General features: G+C 46.1%; 6 protein-coding genes across 6 annotated transcripts; 3 read left to right on the forward strand and 3 right to left on the reverse strand.

Annotated features, from left to right (window-relative positions):
• Positions 1-180: 180 nt before the first annotated feature.
• EDB82DRAFT_280193 (ankyrin repeat-containing domain protein) lies at positions 181-5,397 on the reverse strand. Its single transcript, XM_065607378.1, has 3 exons — positions 903-5,397; positions 414-854; positions 181-332 (listed from the first exon to the last, which is right to left on the reverse strand). The coding sequence occupies exons 1-2, from the start codon at positions 5,160-5,162 to the stop codon at positions 579-581; spliced, it is 4,536 nt and encodes a 1,511-aa protein (XP_065464284.1). The 5' UTR covers positions 5,163-5,397; the 3' UTR covers positions 181-332; positions 414-578.
• Positions 5,398-6,503: 1,106 nt separating this feature from the next.
• On the forward strand, positions 6,504-11,558 carry EDB82DRAFT_450382 (uncharacterized protein). Its single transcript, XM_025729064.2, has 6 exons — positions 6,504-7,411; positions 7,728-7,746; positions 7,803-9,251; positions 9,312-9,838; positions 9,896-10,486; positions 10,545-11,558. The coding sequence occupies exons 1-6, from the start codon at positions 6,635-6,637 to the stop codon at positions 11,283-11,285; spliced, it is 4,104 nt and encodes a 1,367-aa protein (XP_025583369.2). The 5' UTR covers positions 6,504-6,634; the 3' UTR covers positions 11,286-11,558.
• EDB82DRAFT_510343 (uncharacterized protein) lies at positions 11,559-12,477 on the forward strand. Its single transcript, XM_025729065.2, has one exon. The coding sequence runs from the start codon at positions 11,599-11,601 to the stop codon at positions 12,355-12,357; it is 759 nt and encodes a 252-aa protein (XP_025583370.2). The 5' UTR covers positions 11,559-11,598; the 3' UTR covers positions 12,358-12,477.
• EDB82DRAFT_510344 (uncharacterized protein) lies at positions 12,478-13,582 on the reverse strand. Its single transcript, XM_025729067.2, has 3 exons — positions 13,052-13,582; positions 12,761-12,988; positions 12,478-12,709 (listed from the first exon to the last, which is right to left on the reverse strand). Exons 1-3 carry the CDS (start codon positions 13,533-13,535, stop codon positions 12,489-12,491), a joined length of 933 nt encoding a protein of 310 aa, XP_025583371.2. The 5' UTR covers positions 13,536-13,582; the 3' UTR covers positions 12,478-12,488.
• Positions 13,583-13,756: 174 nt separating this feature from the next.
• On the forward strand, positions 13,757-15,122 carry EDB82DRAFT_280253 (uncharacterized protein). Its single transcript, XM_025729068.2, has 3 exons — positions 13,757-13,926; positions 13,980-14,824; positions 14,892-15,122. Exons 1-3 carry the CDS (start codon positions 13,860-13,862, stop codon positions 14,913-14,915), a joined length of 936 nt encoding a protein of 311 aa, XP_025583372.2. The 5' UTR covers positions 13,757-13,859; the 3' UTR covers positions 14,916-15,122.
• EDB82DRAFT_547572 (uncharacterized protein) lies at positions 14,974-17,511 on the reverse strand (the record flags this gene model as incomplete). Its single annotated transcript, XM_025729069.2, has 5 exons — positions 14,974-15,598; positions 15,658-16,260; positions 16,325-16,743; positions 16,795-17,003; positions 17,058-17,511. 5 exons carry the CDS (start codon positions 17,509-17,511, stop codon positions 14,974-14,976), a joined length of 2,310 nt encoding a protein of 769 aa, XP_025583373.2.
• Positions 17,512-17,699: the final 188 nt, after the last annotated feature.

Genomic DNA, 17,699 nt, shown 5'->3' on the forward strand with positions numbered 1-17,699 from the left:
TTGTTTGTGGAAATGTGAATTGAAAGCAACCAATGGTAGAGTTCATCCCCAGTGCCGACAGAAATCTGGGGTATACTAGGTACGTTGCCGACACTAATATCTCGCCAACCTAGAGATCTGCCCCTAATCCATAATGTTCAAGCGGAAAGCTTTGACAACAAGGTGAGGATATACAGGTGATGACAGTCTTTAGAAATGCGCCTAAACCTAGGTGGTGTTGCAACGCGGGGAAGAATTGACACGGGTTTGATCCCGTTGCCGCATTTTGTGTTCATTGATGTGGTGTTGATGATCGAGCAGGGTACGCTGGGTACCTTGCCGATATTAGAGATCTGCTTGGGGTCATTACATGTTAATATAACCACTAATTTGTCTATGACATAGGTATCACAATGATTGATTCAAAGACGTACCTAAATCGTTACATCTTACTCGTAACGTTACAATTCTTTTCGCACAACCTGGTTGGATTGACAATGATGGATGTATCCCAATGTCACATTGAATTTGTTATCAACGTAAACGAGTTCCCAGCACTTTGGCATTCGTCTCGACATCTCTTACTCCTTGACTAAGCTTTAAGATTCTGACTCAGACTGGGAATCATTGTCTGACACAACCTCAGATCCATCACTTTGTTCCTCATTACTTGACCCCCTATCGCTTTGCTCATCTCCTGTACTATTTGAAACCGACGAAGATGCATCTGATGACGAGTCATCTACATACTCACAACGGCCTCTGGGATTAGTAAAGCTATGCTTCGGGTGTATAATATTTTGTGAGCGATAGCATTTGAAACAGAGAACAAAATTCTCGCACACGTCGCACCGATATCTTAACCCATAGTTATCCTGCATAGAGAATTAGTAATTTGTGTATATTTGAATTATGGTCCTTACCATCAAGCATGCATCGCAGTAGCTTCCTTCGAGTTGTTTTGCTGTTTTGGGGTTGTCAAGTTGTTTGTCGTCGCTGGATTCCAAAAGGTTGATCATGTCTTGACCGTGACCGTAATAGTGAGCAAGCTGGTATGCCGTCCACTTTCGATCAAGCCCTTCCCCAGAGATTTGCGTGTTGGCACCAAGTCTGATTAGCTCTGCAACAATTTTCGCACGTTCGTCCTCTTGCGTATCCCATCTCCCGTAGATCCTTACAGCCCACATCAGAGGTGACCAACCATCGATATCTGTCTTGTGAATGAAGTCGCGGTTTTCATCCAGAACAAAAGTCACAACGTCGAGCCGTCCACTGGCCACTGCAAAATGAAGTGCGTTTCGTTTCATGTGATCAACAACATCGAGACTGGCTCCCGCCTCAAGGAGAACCTTGATATAAGCAGTGGTCCGGTATAGAGCGAAGTGTATTGGTGCCCTCCCAATTTTGTCTCTCGCATCCACAGTCGCCTTTGCTTTTAAAAGAGCTTCAACCACGTTGATATTGTTGTTAAGACAGGCTATGTTTAAACAGCCCCCCCAAACATCGCTATTATGGTTGACGTCCAACCCCTTCATGTTTAATAGGTAGTCGATAATATCCTCTTTGTCGTCGTGGGAACTAAGTAGGGCTTCGTGTAGTGGACTGCTGTTTGCATGATTGACGACAGAAAGGCTCGCTTTGTTCTGGCATAACAGCTCCACCATCTCAAGACTTCCCTCGAAACATGCCATATGAAGAACGGATCCTTGTATACCGATATTGATATTGACGTCCGCACCTTCCTCGAGAAGCCACTGGAAAACAGGTTGATTCGACCAGCTGATTGCTTTGGAGAGAGGTACTTGCCCTTCCTCATTTGCTATATTAATTGATCCACCGCGGTTTTTCAAAATTTTCAACACCGTTACATCGGTCGCATTTGTAATGCTATTGAAAGCCGTGTTTCCGTCCTTATCTTTCTCGTCGACGGAAAAGTTGTAAAGAAGAAGCATCTTGAGAGGACGGAGGAGATTGTTTCCTACACAAGCATGAAGCAATGGCCTGTCAAGCTCTTTTGCGGAGTACTCCAGGGGATTGGCACCATATTCAAGCAACATGCATGCAATATCCTCGTTTCTCCAAGCTACCGCAGTGGATAGCTCCGTCATATTGTCGACATAAGCACAAGCCTTTGCCCCATGCTCCAAAAGCAGTTTGGCCGACGGTAGGTAGTACTTGCAGGTCAAAAGCAATGCAGTGCTTCCATCCTTGGCTTTGACATCGCTATCTGCACCTGCCTTGAGAAGAGACTCCAGTATGTCCGGATAATCGTATGCAGCATGGACAGGAGACCAGCCATCTATGTCATAGACGTTCAAATTTGCTTTTGACTCAAGCAACAAGTCAACCATATCCTTATACCCATTGAACGCGGCATGAAATACTATGGCATTCCCTGATGGTCTCTCGGTGTCGACGATTGTTGCTTTTGTGAGCAAGATCCGAGCGACTTCTGTGTTATTAGAATTGACTGCGTCATTAAGATGATGTTTCAAAACTTGAAGATAAGTTTCTTCATTGCATCGAGTAGAGCCCTCGTCAAGGAGAAAGTTTAAAATATCAACTGCATCCTTTCCAGCGCGGATGACGGGCTCAAGCAAGCTTGAAAGTTCTGAAGACTTGAGACCACCCCAGAGAGCCAACAAATCTGGAAAAACGGCTAATGAGCCATGGACGAAAGCATCATGTAGTAAAGAGCCTGCAAAAGCCTTCAGACTCTCAGAATCACCGGATAATATGATTGCATATGAGCTAAGTGTCTTGCAGCATCGCCACACTTTCATAGGCCGCGCGAACTCGATCAAGCGACCGAGCCACGGGATATCAAGCCAATTCATTTCAAGGCCAAATTCAAGTAAAGACTTCAGTGTTTTATCATGTGTTGCTTGAATAGCATGCTCAACGGCCAAGGTAAAAATTGGAGGTCGCTCTGCCTGGCCTTGGCTCGCATCGGGCTTGTCAGGGAAGATAGATCTGGAGAGAAATGCTGCGATCCTTGGAAGGCCAATTTTGCAGGCCTCGTAGAGGGCGAAGAAGCCCAACGTTCGACTCAATGACCCTATTCGAGGATATTTCGCGTCAACAAGGAGCGATATGATCTCCAATCCAGTATCTTCATCCATTCTGGAACCTTGCAATGCCGAATTGACAATCATGAAGCCCGAGGCTGCAACTTGTCTTCTTGGTATGAGAGGGATCATCATCTGGGCAACATCTCTGAAACCGTAGTAGGCTGCCCAGGTAAGAATTGCCGAAGGATTCCGGAATCTGCTGGCTTGATTCGTAGCCATTTCCATAACTTCCTGTACCACAAGATGGTTTCGTGAAGGAAAACACCAAAGTAATAAGTCATCTAGCTCGATATCTTTTGGTAAACCAGAAGATATTAGCTTTCGAACAAATTTGAGGTTACCTTTCCTAGCGCATATTTCTAGCGCCCTTAACTTCATGTGTTCAAAGCGAGGGTCTTCCTCATAGCTAGTCATTGTAGCTTCGAATAGCGACTCGGCTTCATGCTCCGCAAAAATTGCGAGCGGCGTAATAGCAGATTGGTTGCCTCGTGTTGCTGGATTTAATAAACTCCAGTACGCCCTCGTCCATTCATACAGTAGATCTTTGTCATCAAGGATCGAGTGTATCAAGGAATCAACCTCCACGTTCTCGTGTGCCATCTGGGCATGTCTTATCCAGTACCTCACCGCGTAGGACAGAAAGCTCCTGTGAGAAACGAGATCTATAGAGTCTCCTTCGACTGCTCGAAATTTCGACCATTCTTGAGTAGTGCTGAGGCCAATACGCTGCAAACACCATTTGGCCAATTGAGAATGAGTCTGTTTTGACCACTGATCGGCAGATATGATAGAGTCTTCATTATTTGCCACTATTTCAGAAACAAAATAGTCTCGAAAACGTATATCCCGAAAATGTACCTCGTTGTTGCAAACATCGAGCACTCCAGTAAGGAGAAGTAGCGTCCTCGGAGAGACGACACCTCTATCCTCTTTTTTGTAGCCAATCTTCATCCCGTAATCTGTATTCTGCTCTAATTCCATAAGTTGTTGGACAGTAAGCGGATGTAACGCATGGCAAAGTAGGCTGGCAGCCAAAAATGTCTGTTCTCGCAGGACTTTCATAGTTCTTGACGGCAACCAAATGCGTCGAAAAAGATGGGCTTCTGTCACATGAGAATAATTTAGAAGTTGCCCCACATCGAGCGGCGAGATTTGGTTCTTTCGAAGTCTAAACCATTCGAAAAAGTGTTTCCGAGTTCTTGATGTCTCGTTCCAGCTCTGTACCAAATGCGGCAAGTACTCTTGAACGGGATACAGACCCGGAGCCTCACTTATGAGTTCCAAGGTCTCAAGTATTGCATTGTCAGATTGCTGGACTGAACTTTCTCCCTCGGATAGCCCGTTGGTTATATCCGGATCTAAGGCGATGATCTCAAAGCAATCGTCGAATGGCATTGTATCGGGTGGGTTGCTGTTAATAATGATGAGAGTAAATGGAAGCTCGGAATTTCTGAGGAGCTCGCACAAGTTGGATAAAAGCCAGTGATATGAAGTGATTCGAGTGTCGAAGTTTGCCAAGATCCATGTGATACTCAAGTTAGGTTGTTCGCGTAAAGCTTCTGAGAAATAATCATAGAAGGTGGAGAGTAAAAGTTGGCAAGACCATGAATGAGATTCAATGACATTCGCATGAAAGTCGTCGAGAATACCTTGCCAATGTCCACATCGAGGGAGGCTAGCAAGGAAGGTACAGAGCATGGATTCCACCGAGCTACAACGAATATCCCAGTCCCTGAACTCAAATGTTTGATGTATTTGGTTATCAAAGGATTCATGAATCAAGTGTTGTCGAATGGATGAAAGGAGTCCTGCGACATCATTCGGTTCATGGAAAGCGAAATAAAGCGATTTTTTACTCAGCGTCCTCGGAAGGATAGCAGTCGAGATTGAGGAGGGAAGCGGGTGGCGAGAGACAGGACTAACATCAGATGTTTTTGAAAACCCTTCGGACATCAGCAGCTTCAAGGCAGGGTGACGGTGATATCCTCTATCAACGGTAGAGGGTAGGAACGATGTCACCAGTGAAGGTACGTCTTTTCCAAGAGTGGAGTGGGGGGACGGCAATCCAACTTGGAGACGTCTGAAGTCATCTCCATTAGACCTAATAGACATGCTAGTTTCGTAAGGGTCGAATACCTGCGACAGTCAGTGGCCATTATAATTGGGGGTACTTGGAGTCAATGCTTGAGCTTGCACTACATACTCTGAGCTTCTCGTCATCATTTAAGGACGTAATATTGATGATTGAGATATCGAACAGTAGATTAGTACTGAGAAACTCCTGGTTTATAGTGACAGTTACATTGGCTAGGCTTGTGGTGAGGGTGGCTGGAATGTTGTTGACGTGCGCCCTTTCCTCTATAAGTCTTCTAAGGCTTTTCTGTAAAGCCGATAGAGATCGGTATCGATGTGGACAGCCCATGAACACCTAGGAAGTATTAGAATGACACTCAAGGGAGCTCGCGGTCAACTTACAACACAGCATGTTGAAGAAGTAATGGTTGAGAATTCAGACTCAATCGAGTTGGACATGACAAGGGCCTGAAAAAGATGTCAGAACACCGGAACAAACCCAAGACTTTCCAAAACCTACTTGTTTGACAATTGTGCCGCCTATATCATGACAAACAAAAATAATGCTTCGTCTCTGACTGTATTAGCTTTTGGATTGGCGAAGACTGGAACATGTCTAACCGGAATTATTTCTGCTTCAAGCCTCGAGACACTGGCTAGTAGTTGGGCGGCAACGACCTGAACTCCTTGTTGAATGAACATATTATCGAGATCGTAGGTGAACAACGAAATCCTTGCGTTGGGACAGCCTTGTAGCCATGCTGGGATGCCCTGGTGAACATATCCCAGCCAGTCTGTCTCATTGACATTTCCAAGCCCTGGCACTGCGATGACACTGTTCTCGTCAGAGACATTTCACAATGTCGTTATACATATATTTATGCTTACTCAACCATTTCCTCAATATCCCCCATAATTGGGCTTACGAGACACTGAAGCTGAGAAGTAGCCATTGTGAGCGGCTAGACCCATTGACTGGGATAGTGGATACTGTAACAGCTTTCCAACCCTATGAGCCTATGGTGGTAGAGATGCAGACTGGTACCTCAAGGTTTTGAACTCGGATACTGGAAACGCAAGAGTCCGAGAGGAATGATAGATGGGCTTGGACGACAATACTAACGTTGACGAAGGAAAAATGAGTGAGCGGGTATAGAAACATGCACCAATTTCGAATTCTGCATGAATAGCCCGTAAGCTGCCTGCATGATCTTGGTCATCGCATGTACTCGGGACTGTTTCACCGGGTCAGGTGGGCAAAGCGACATGTGTTGACGGCTCGGCTTCCATTCCATTTTGAGACGCCCCAGATTAAATTTGTGCTAATCAGTAGGGGTCCGTAGCTCGGGCCTCTACTGCATAGATGACAAGACGATGCTACGTCATTTGATGGTCGGATATGTCTCTTTATTGCGTGTTGCAATAACTTTCACGTACATAAATGAGGACTATCTGCTCTGATACTTCTCATCCGTAAGTATTCGATGAGAGTCTGATTCATTGTTGCTACCATGTCAGATAATAGCGCAACGGGTCAACATCCTCAGAGCGAGGAGTTTATGCCTCGTATTATATCTACATATCTCGAAGGCGATGAAACCGACTTCCACACCCAGAATGACCCTGATCAACTTTTCGAGCGCGAAAATATCATTGAAAGAAGGCACAAAGTCGACGTTCGCTGCCAGCACAAGGACATCGTTCACGGATTCTATTCGGACGATGACGACTTCGCAGATCCATGCAGTCTTCTTGTGTTTGAATTCGAATTCAGCCCTAATGCCACCACACGACGAATAAAATCGGCTACTGTGACCATCACTTTCTCGGCAAAAGAAAAGGGAAACCCTGACCCAGTGGTCAAAGCCATCTTTCCAAGAGGGACATTTTGCGTGGAACCAACACCACAAACAGAAACCCTGACTCGATCAGCAGGAATGAATCTGGGCGGTGGTATCATGGGCGCCCAGGTTAGTGGAGAGCTGAAAGCCGAAACCACTGTCCAGCGGGAAACCTATTCCGCTGCGAAAGTCAAGGGCTCCATTAATCTGCAGGGCCGTAGTTGGGGAGACAAGAACAGCGTATCATGGATGCTGTGGGAGGACCCTGTGGCCAAAGCAGGGGTCGTCACTCGCATGCAAGCGCCTGTCTTGCTCAAGCGGCAGGATATGTCTCACTTCAAAGCAGTCATCACCATCGAGATCAAAGCCGACACTTTGACCCAACTTGGTTCGGTCTTCAAGACGAACCCAAAAGATGACCCTGTCTATTACAACCCTGATAGGAAGGTGCCTATGAAAGATCACCTGCTGGAGTATGATATTGATAATCTAGGACGACAGGATTTGCAGCCGCTGTCTGATGTCACGTTGATTACGGTGCTCAAGGGTGCGGTAAAGGAAATGTGATAAGGCTGTGAAAGTTTGAATAATATCGGTCATTTGTCCGAATTCAGGGCTGACCGCATGGAACTGAGGGGTTTCCAAGCTTTGGCCCGCATTGCTAAGGGTGTCTCGGTTCATTACAAGGATGCTGTGATCATATTACTGTATCTTATCTCCCCAATCATTATTATTACATAATAAAAATGCAATGAACGTAAAGACTGCTTCTAATCATCCAAGTTAATTCACACCAGCGATTCTTTCTTCAGATATTATTGCATCTAAGGCGACCCAGTAATCAACAAGTCCATTATGGAAGGAAGATCATATTCCCTCCAAGACCTCGAAGGCCAACCTAGCCAACCAAGATCAAGCAAATATCAAGAAGCTAGTGGCCATTATAACGGACACAACGAAGCAGGATACAGTACAGGATCAAGCGAGACCGACGATGAGGATGAAGAAGACGAGGGGTATGGCCCTTCGAATGAAGGCCACTTGGAAGAAAATCAACAAAAAGCCAAAGACTTCAGAGATCGGGCGACACTTATAAAAGCCCGGCTTGACGAACAAATGGAAACCTTTGGGATAAAGGACCCAGATGATGGCTGGGACACCGCAGAAGATCGATTTTTTGAGGAATTCCGCCATGAAATGGCGCCTCCGAAAAGGGAAGTTCTTGAACATCTCTCCATTTGGCAGTGGAATATACTCTACTACATAGCCGACGAGAAGAAGTTGGAAAGACGGTGCGATTGGCTCGTCCAGCGTCTAGCCAACGAATTTCCTTCACTTCTCAGTGAATGCATGCCCAATGGCGGGTTAACTGTTCTGTTGAAAACTGTGAAAGATCATAACTTTGGATTCATCAAAGCTGTTCTAGACAGTGGGATAAGCACAACCGACCTAGCCGAGATCATTAAGATCACAGATATCGACGGAAAGAATTGTATTCATTATGCGGTGTCAGATGGGTTTGACCCCGAAATTACAATAAGGTTGCTCCAGCATACTACGGACACAACACTCGGTGAACAAGATAATAAAGGCCTCACTCCCTTGCATTCTGCTGTGGAATACGAGACATGTTTTCCAGAAAGAGAAGAGATGGTGAAGGCCTTGATCAAGCGCAGTGATGCAGCCTTCGACCGACGATCAGCAAAACCTGAGGAGCTTTCAGTTTATCAGCATCATATGAGGTCTCGAGAGAAATACGAAATCAAGCAAAAGATCAAAAAACGGGAAAGGGACGAAAAGAAGCTGAAGATGGCAAACAAGGACTTGAAAGAGAAGTCTGGGGATGTACCTGCAGTCAAGCATGAAACTGGGGCCATTTCTCGGAAGGAAGAGGCAAAGAACATTAAGAGATCTGGGGAACAGCGAACTCACACCAGTTTAAAGAAGCGAGAAGGAGCGGATTTGCAAGACCCTGTTGTCTCAGAGTCTAGTAAGATGGAGACCTCGCCCTTGGCTGGCTCTGAGAAAGATGCAAAAGATCAGAATCAATTCGGCCGCCCTCTCAAAAGAGCCCCGACTGCCTCACAGAAGCCTCGGAGTTCAAAAAAGGTTTCTTCTCGAAAACCAAAGCCCTCACAGACAGTTGCCGATAACATCCTTAAGGAGCTGAAATTGCATTATCTCCGAACTGCCCTGTGTCAGGAAAGCCCCTGGCAATATGAGAAACGGGGATATCGTCGCAATCCCAACACTGCTGTTCAATTTTTATACGGGGACAATGAACAAGGTGAGATTCGAATGTTTTAATGAGGATCGACCTGAATAGACACCTGACATGAATGTTTAGAGACTCAGATAGGCTTTGAATTCCCGCCAAAGATACCAAAAACACCCTACGAGATCAATTTTAGGGACTTTACAAAAAGTTACGAGAGTTTGAAATTCGACTCAGTCCTCCAGCATGTAGAGTTTCGTCAGATGAAGGTCAAAAGCCCGCCTGGAAAAAGGCCAGATTGGACCGACTCCGAAGGTAGGGCAAGCACTGGACGAAAAGATGTCTATTACTTCTTCCGTTGGTTGTCAAAAAAGAAGCTGGTAGAAAACATCATCCATGTCATTGTGGAGGATGGGAATGGCATCCCACATAGCGATGAGGCTATGGAGGAATCCCTTAAAGATTTCAATATCGAGATACTGGACTGGCGCAAACCGGATTTGGATCCGATGACTTTGCGAAGCGCTTGTATGAACTCCGATCTTCGAGAGATTCACTTATGGTGGGATGGAAACAATGCAGTTTTACGAGCTTGGAGTGAGCCGGATGGCCTTGTCAAGATAAATACTCTACAGGTCATTCATCTGCATGAAACAAAGGTGAGTCATCGCGGTGTTTCGCTTATACTCTATACGAAAGAATAACGCCCTGAACAGAAAAATATCGAATCATCGTATCGTACAAAGGCAATGGTAGAAAGTTTCAAGTCTCGCATCAGAGAACACCGGGCCAAGGTATCGCAGCCTATTGAATGCTACCATTACGAAGCATATGAGCAGGGTATCTCTAGGGCTCCAGGACAGATGGCAACTGAAAAGACCGAGCAACGACCAAAGATAGACACATACCAGTGGCTCAGTGTTATGGACAAGTTCGCCGATGGCATTGCTAGTTTGGAACGCCTTGACGGTTTTCCAGGGGGGGACGGGTACTTGAAACATTCAAGTTTGCCAATGGAGCTACAGAAGGACGTAAAAGTAGCTCTCATCGACGACGGTGTCAATTTTATGCACACATGTCTTGCCGAGAATATGGATGGCGGGAAGAGCTTTGACAGAGAGTATGATGATGGATACAGGCCTGGTCCACGAGAGCCATTTCACGGATCTGCCACTGGGCATGGCACGTGCATGGCGTATATGATACGCAGGGTTTGCCCCAAGGCTAAGATCTTTGGGTGCAGGCTGAACGTACTTCGAGGAAATGTCGAAGGCAAAGCGAGTTTTACAGCCAAAAGCGCCGCTGATGTGAGTAACCACCACCAGTCACTTTTTGACATACATGATAGCTAATATCACTTTACAGGCCGTAGAATATGCTGTCAGTCGCGACTTTGACATCATTTCGATCTCATGGACAGTGCAGTTGCAGAAGGACAAAGCGCATGACAACTCAGATGATATCAAGCGCCTCGAGGACGCCATTGAGCGTGCCACGAAAGCTAACATTCTTATCTTTTGCTCTGCTCCAGATATTGGAAGAGCTAGCAAAGAGACATTGGAAACGTACTACCCTTTTGGATGTAAAAGGAGCTCGACCAATTTGTTCAAGATTGGTGCGGCAAAAGCCGATGGGGTTTCCTTCGCCTGGATGGGACACGAGGACACTGTGAACTATATCCTTCCTGGCCACAAGGTGGCTCCTCGAGGAACCGACAATCTCCCCGAGGAGGATGATACACCCAAGACAGGGTCATCTGTGGCGACTGCGCTTGCTTCAGGGCTTGCTGCTCTGATCATCCACTGCGTCAGACTTGCGGCTATTTACAACATATACACCAACAAAAGAGATGATTTGTCGGTGAATGAGACCACAGTCAAAGCAATCAAACGCTTTCCAGCAATGAAGGAAGCGTTGGCGATTCTCTGTTCCAATAACGACGTAAAGCAGACCGGGGATAGGAATCTGAGGGTGGAAAACTTTTTCAAAAGGCCGGGCGATACTATGAACAACCAGGAGGCTTCTGAGGAAGAGAAATGGAAGCAGGTGGTCAACATTGCTCGTGATCTTGTCTCATACAAGACAGTCGCGCAAACTACTATGTAATGTGGGAGGGGGCATCTATGGGCTGCACAGACTTCTCAACAGCAAATCAATAATAAAGCGTTATTAAAAACAAACTAGCCCAGTCAGAAACATCCCGAGGATTCTACGATCGGGGACAGTCGGGTGCTAATACGAGACTGGTCTCGGCAGTTGATGCTACGATCTTAAGAACCCGAATACTCGGAAACATTAGTGGAGTAGTATGACTCACTATAAATAGGGATCTCATCCACTATAAATAGAGATCTCATCCACTATTAGATACCAGAGACATCAACAGTCAACAATTCAACACGCCACGTTCTTCTCCATCATGAATATCGACTATTATGGGCGCATTGCGGAGAGGCTCCAATTCGACGACACTCCAGTAATGGTTGGGTCCGCGGCATGTTTCGTCATCGGCTTCCTCCAATACATCTATGCCATCAGACTTCTTATCCGAGAGGGCCAAGGGCCTATCCCCTTTTGGATGCAAACATTCTACGTAGCTCACGAGTTGACATTCGTTTACCTCTTTGCTAAAGCTGCGCCACGATACGACTACCACTGGTTCTTTACCTCAACCTCATTCTCGCTAGCAGTATGGGCAGTCCTTGAGATCTTCTGTATGTGGTATACCATACAAAGCCCAAAAGACCGTATCGCAACATTCTCCCATCTTTTCGGACGACACCCTGCCACTTCATCAATCTTGACCTACACTGCCTTTCTGCAACTCGCTATGTTTGCATTAGTCTGGGTTCTGATCGAATTCCTTGGTCCTGGTAGTTTCATGCTCACAGGTGCGCTTACCAATGTTCTCTTAATCATTGGGCCGACGCATGAGTATCTGTCTCGTGGCTCACGTAATGGTCTGTCCATTGGATTCTGTCTGACTAATGTTGCTTGTGTTGTATGGACATTTGCACCTTTTAGTCTGGGAGCCACGGTGTTACCTGAGATATTTGACAAGACAATCATGTATGTTGCAGGAACCATCTTGCTAGGATATTCTGTGTGGTTAACGACCGTTGTTGCGTCGTACCCTGCTAAGACAGCTATGAAGGGGCAGCCGGTGCCGATTTGGTAAAAGTTGTATAGATCTGGGATATTAGTACTGCATAATCTCAACAAACGACCTAGACATGACCTGTATAGAATAGCGGCGAAGCTTTCCATATACGGAAGTTGTACTATAAATTGAATCAATTCCACTCTATATCAAGCATAACCAAGTTTCCAAAACATCCTGTTATTGTGCTCTGCCCCAGCATTAGCATACTCCACAGGAGGTCTCATTGTTATAGTATCCTCGTTCAATTCAGCCACCTGACCGGTCCTTGACGGCTCCGTCACAAATTGTTGAACAGCTTTGATCAAAGTAGACATTGGAGTAATCACCATATGCTTGAAGAGATCCTTGTCAGGAACGATGTTTGTTTCTTTGTTATGTGTAAGCGAGAGACAATGTTAACAAATGTTAGTGGACTCACCCAAAGCACCAGGTGCAAGAGCGTTGATTTGGATCTTGGGCTCTTCAAGTCTGACCGCCATGGACCGAACGAGGCCCACAATGCCGGCCTTGGATGTCGAATAGAGTGGAGAGACTGGGAATGGATAGAGGGCTGCTGATGATGATGTGCAGACAATGGAGCCTCTGGAATTTGGTAGACGGCTGCCTACCTCGTTTTTCAGCATATAGTGAACAGCAAGACTAACACCTGTATTCATACGTTCCGATTAGTCCACGATGGATACAAGGCGTGCCATGAGTCAAGACTGACTGTATATGACTCCATTCAGATTGATATCCTGCATTCTCAGTTGTGGTTTTCGCGGAAACTCTGTTGGAGTGCAATCAAGAGCTCCAACTACAGGATCCGAGATTCCTGCGTTGGCAATAACAATGTCGATTCGATTGCCATGTTCACGATAGACTTGATCAAAGGCCGTGTACTGTCCTTCCCACGAAGAAACATCGCACCATTTAAAGGTGACTGTGGATTCGGGGTAATCCTTTGCCACTTGCGCAACCTCATCGGGACCTGTCTTTGAGTTCACGTCAAGAACAGCTACGATGTGACCTTGGGAGGCGAAGTAACAAGTGATGGCTAAGCCGATACCACTTGCACCCCCGGTCACGATGACGGACAGGCGGGGAGGATGAGACAGGGCATTTGTGGGAGAGTCCAATGATGGAGACATTTTTGTTTTAATTAGGTATGATGTCGTGTGTGAAGGTAAGTGATGGAAAAACACTTTGGTCATGTCAAAGCGTTCTATATGCGATATCAATTGCGAGCTAGCCAGACGAGAGTGGGGTGTTAGAAAGGGTCCTTGACGATCACTTGGATACAAGCCGCTACTACTGGATGGGGTATTTGCCGCTCCGGCAATCAATAACATGCCAAGTGCCTACTGCCCTACGATGTTCAAATCATCGGCAACGACACCTGGGGGGCTAACCCTACAGTTATCAACTAACAGGTATTATCCATAACATTGCTAGATATCATTTAATTTCGTCTTTGTTATTTGCAACAGATTCAACGTAGTTTTTCAGCCTACATACCCCTCCCACTTGTATTCGCAATGGCTGAGATATTATTTTCACCTGACATTGCTGACAATGTCAAGGGAAAGGTAGTCGTCATGACAGGTATACCGCCCAACTCTAATTTTGTATTTTACACTTACACATGACGCTCGCAGGTGGCGCGCAAGGAATTGGCGCAGCAACCGTGTCAATGCTATACGAAAGAGGTGCTCATGTGTATTTTGGTGATTGGAATGATGTAAAAGGTGATCAAGTTATACAACACCTCCAGTCAAGCCCATCGAAGCAGAGTGGCGGATCTGTTCATTTTCAGAAGCTCGATGTACGAGACTATAACGGACAAGTACAACTTTTCAAGACACCATATGACGAAAAAGGTCACATCGACATTGCCATCGCATGTGCTGGTGTCACGGAGCCTGAAGGTGGTTGGTTTTCGCCAGATCAACTGAACCTCGAAACCGTCATGACAGAGCCTGAAATACTCAAGACTAATGTCGACATCAACTTGACGAGCGTGATCTACTTTTCTAGAATAGCTCTTGCTTTCTTGAACGAAGATAAAACTCCTACTACATCAAGTGGCTTCTCCAAGTCTATCGTCCTGGTATCTTCCGTTGCTGGAATAACAGAAGGTGCTGGCCTTTATGCTTACAGTGCAGGCAAGCATGGAGTTATAGGGCTTATGAGATCCCTACGAGGACCTGTGGAAACTAATTTCGGCGTCCGCGTTAATACGGTGTGTCCTTGGGGAACAGATACGCAAATGATTGATAAAGTACGTTCGTGGTGGACACAGAACAAACTACCTCTGAACCAGCCCAGTGATGTGGGAAATTTCATTGTTCAGCTGGCGGCTGACAAGACCTTGAACGGGAAATCAGTTCTGGTTGCTGGTGGTAGAGGGTTTGATACCGAGGAGGGTATTGACAAGCATATGCCAGAGTGGTTTGGGGAGTTTACGGAAGAATTTCTGCGTGGGCAAAAAGCTCTCAGCACGGTGAGTCCTTTCATCTCTGATATGATTCATTATTCAGGAAGCATTAACTGACTATTCATGCAATTAGGGCGGTTCATGGTATGGAAAATGAAGATGTTGACAAATTTGGTATCTATCTCAAGTCACGCCTGTCCACAACGTACATTATGTTATGACGTTACGTTGTAGAAATGACTCAACATGTCTTCAAACGGCTCCATCTCAAACAAGAAATTGTCTGTTCCCTGTACCGATATCTCATTCCAGTTTATATCCGGTCCTCCCAATGCAAAGGGCAGGACCTCGTTCCCACCTGGCTGTCCATTTAATGAGACATGATCGAATGTGTGACTTTCATCTGGCACACGCCACATATTCCCCATACTTTGCGTCGCTTGCGCTGCTTGTTGCGACATCCACAATCCGCTGCATGTCTCATCGCCTGACAAGGGCGGTGCAGTTGTTGTAGAGGCAAACGGCGTAGTCCCTGAGTCTAAAGGCTCTACAGGCGGACTTTTCTCTTGACTAACAACAAAGATCTGACTCAAGAATTGCCCACTGCCTTCTCTTCGGGGTGGAACCAATCGCTCGCGGTAGGTCTGTAGTGCATTGCGAAGCTCCGTAAGGACCTCTAGATAACGATGTGCTTGAGGACTTGTTCGATCTAGATCCCGAATGATGCCAATTCCGTTCTGTAACGATAATCCTGTCTCGCAAGTTGAATACGTTTCTGTAAACGTCAACTCTACGAAGATGGAGAGGCCCATGACTAGGCAGGCGCTGAATATCCAGGCTCTGATGATCGACGTTAGTATATGTCCTTGAACGATGAACTGTAGTAAATAAAAGCTTACTTGAGCAGCTGCATGTTTTGGATTAGCAAACCAACAGACTGTGTCCTTCTCGTCGTCTCTACCAGGAGTATAGCCGCATCTATGCAAACCTGCGCCAACTCTCTTGTCTCACGTTCGTTGGTATGGCATGGTGGACAAGAGGAGACATTATCCACTGGACCCAAACGCTTCAGTTTCATGAGCATATATGAGACAAGCAGTGGTCTGGTTGCCAACATAACACTGTAATAATAAAACCCCGAGACGGCAAAATTGCCTAGTACTTGGCGTCTCTGCACGAGGGAAATCGGAGAACTGACAGTGCATTTTCTCATGCTTGATGGCAATGCTGAACTCCAATCCCGAAGTCGACTTAGGAGATCTCGTATTGATTCCACACCATTGTCCTGTTTGCTGTCGAGACGGTGTATAATCTGCTCCAGAATGATGCAGACTCCATAGGTCGACGACATGGATGTAAATTCTGGTGACCATGGTTCTGAGCCATCCGGAATTGAAAACGAGGGCGTTACTGATGCTTGTCCTGGAGACGAGCTCGGGAGTTGACCAAGGACTGACCCAATGGCTATTTCTAATATCCGCAGACTCTTCCATACCTGGAGCCTGATTGTCCAAGTCTGTCAGATTACGTGATCGCCAGTTAAAGGCGTAAAATATAGTCACTCACCTAAATCTATGTATTTTCGGTGCCAGGTTATTGTAGGACTCCGGTAAATGTAGTCCAATGGCATATGCCAGACGAGTCGCGACGCCAAGGTATATAAATGCTCCCTTCCTTTTGCATGCATTCATCAAATAAACAGTCATCATCATGAAAGTCGCTACTAGATCGCTTGTAGGATCTAGTAGCATCTCTTCAAAAGCCAACTTTTGACCACGATCGAAATGTTTTTGCGCATGGTACAGACTCTTCGGAGTAGTCCTACAGCCCTGTCCTCCGATGGCAATAGCCAAATCTATAACTGCACTCTTTTGATAAGATGAGGATGACTCAGAGGCATCGGGGTTTTGTCGCCTGCTTTCTTCTGTTTCCTCGAGCATCTCTAACATTTGCTCGGGCGAGTAGATGTATATGATTCCTGTCGTCTGGGATATCTTATTAGTTGTGTATATATCGTATTGGATTGTGGTTCGTACCGCGATCAAAAATCTCTGGATATAGTCTTGTTTCTCTTCCAGAGTAAGCTCACTGTTGGGAGTGATGCCGCCGGGAGGTCGAGGATGTAATGGCTCAAGCATGGCTTCGGCTCGTTCTTTGTCGGTGAATGGGGTCGGACCCATGTAGTGGTGGAACGTATGCCGCAGGAAGTCAAGGAAGGAGAGAGACGGGGAATCGCCCATCGACACTATGATACAAGTCAGCTAGCCGTTAAAACCTCGAGAGCGAAATTGATATTCACCACTGGTGGTAGTCTCATCTTTTTTGCCTTCTGAACGTTGCTCTTGACTGCTGATGTTTGACATGCATGACGAGGTGTCAGGTGTTGTATGGGACTGCGGTTCCTGGGTAGACTCTGGAGTCTGTGGAACATGAGCTTGCCCTCGTAAATGATTCCCATCTATTGGCGATGGTAGGTCATGGCTAATCATGGGATCATCGTTATAGTGTCCGCCATCGCTGCCGCCTGAGGAGAATGTATCTCTTGTCGGGTGTGTTTCTCGACGGTGTGCTTTGATACCCTGGCGACGGCGACGAGCAACCTCGGGATCGTAAATACAATATGCGATGCAGTTTCTCCGACGGCAATTAGCGCATGGCGATTGGGCGTCACATTTTTTCTTGCTATTTTGGCAGGGTACGCAGGCCTTAGTTGCGCGTCTACGATCTTCATCGCGTACCTTGGGACGAGGCATTATTATGAGAATGACGTTGTTGTTTGACTTTTGATAGAACTAAATGTCAGAGCGGTTAGGTACCCAGGCATTGAGTTCAAGATCTGCTATAACTACTGTCTGCAGAGCCGAGATTACATCGCTTAGAGATAACTTGTGCGGGGAATGATTCAATCTCAATGGACAAGTGATGTACGAATAATGGGGCC

This window comes from Fusarium venenatum, assembly GCF_020744135.1.
Source record: "Fusarium venenatum strain MPI-CAGE-CH-0201 chromosome Unknown EDB82scaffold_3, whole genome shotgun sequence".
In the NCBI taxonomy this organism is placed as follows: domain Eukaryota; kingdom Fungi; phylum Ascomycota; class Sordariomycetes; order Hypocreales; family Nectriaceae; genus Fusarium; species Fusarium venenatum.

Bases quoted from the DNA above. Each gene is read 5' to 3' on its own strand.
- EDB82DRAFT_450382 (XM_025729064.2), top strand. From the start codon at position 6,635: ATGTCAGATAATAGCGCAACGGGTCAACATCCTCAGAGCGAGGAGTTT. The intron at 9,839-9,895 runs GTGAGTCATCGC...CGCCCTGAACAG, and splicing joins TTCATCTGCATGAAACAAAG to AAAAATATCGAATCATCGTA. The intron at 10,487-10,544 runs GTGAGTAACCAC...ATCACTTTACAG, and splicing joins CAGCCAAAAGCGCCGCTGAT to GCCGTAGAATATGCTGTCAG.
- EDB82DRAFT_510344 (XM_025729067.2), bottom strand. From the start codon at position 13,535: ATGACCAAAGTGTTTTTCCATCACTTACCTTCACACACGACATCATAC. The intron at 12,989-13,051 runs GTCAGTCTTGAC...GTATGAATACAG, and splicing joins TCTGAATGGAGTCATATACA to GTGTTAGTCTTGCTGTTCAC. The intron at 12,710-12,760 runs GTGAGTCCACTA...CACATAACAAAG, and splicing joins TCTTGCACCTGGTGCTTTGG to AAACAAACATCGTTCCTGAC.
- EDB82DRAFT_280253 (XM_025729068.2), top strand. From the start codon at position 13,860: ATGGCTGAGATATTATTTTCACCTGACATTGCTGACAATGTCAAGGGA. The intron at 13,927-13,979 runs GTATACCGCCCA...TGACGCTCGCAG, and splicing joins AAAGGTAGTCGTCATGACAG to GTGGCGCGCAAGGAATTGGC. The intron at 14,825-14,891 runs GTGAGTCCTTTC...TCATGCAATTAG, and splicing joins GGCAAAAAGCTCTCAGCACG to GGCGGTTCATGGTATGGAAA.
- EDB82DRAFT_510343 (XM_025729065.2), top strand. From the start codon at position 11,599: ATGAATATCGACTATTATGGGCGCATTGCGGAGAGGCTCCAATTCGAC.
- EDB82DRAFT_280193 (XM_065607378.1), bottom strand. From the start codon at position 5,162: ATGTCTATTAGGTCTAATGGAGATGACTTCAGACGTCTCCAAGTTGGA. The intron at 855-902 runs GTAAGGACCATA...TTCTCTATGCAG, and splicing joins ACTGCGATGCATGCTTGATG to GATAACTATGGGTTAAGATA.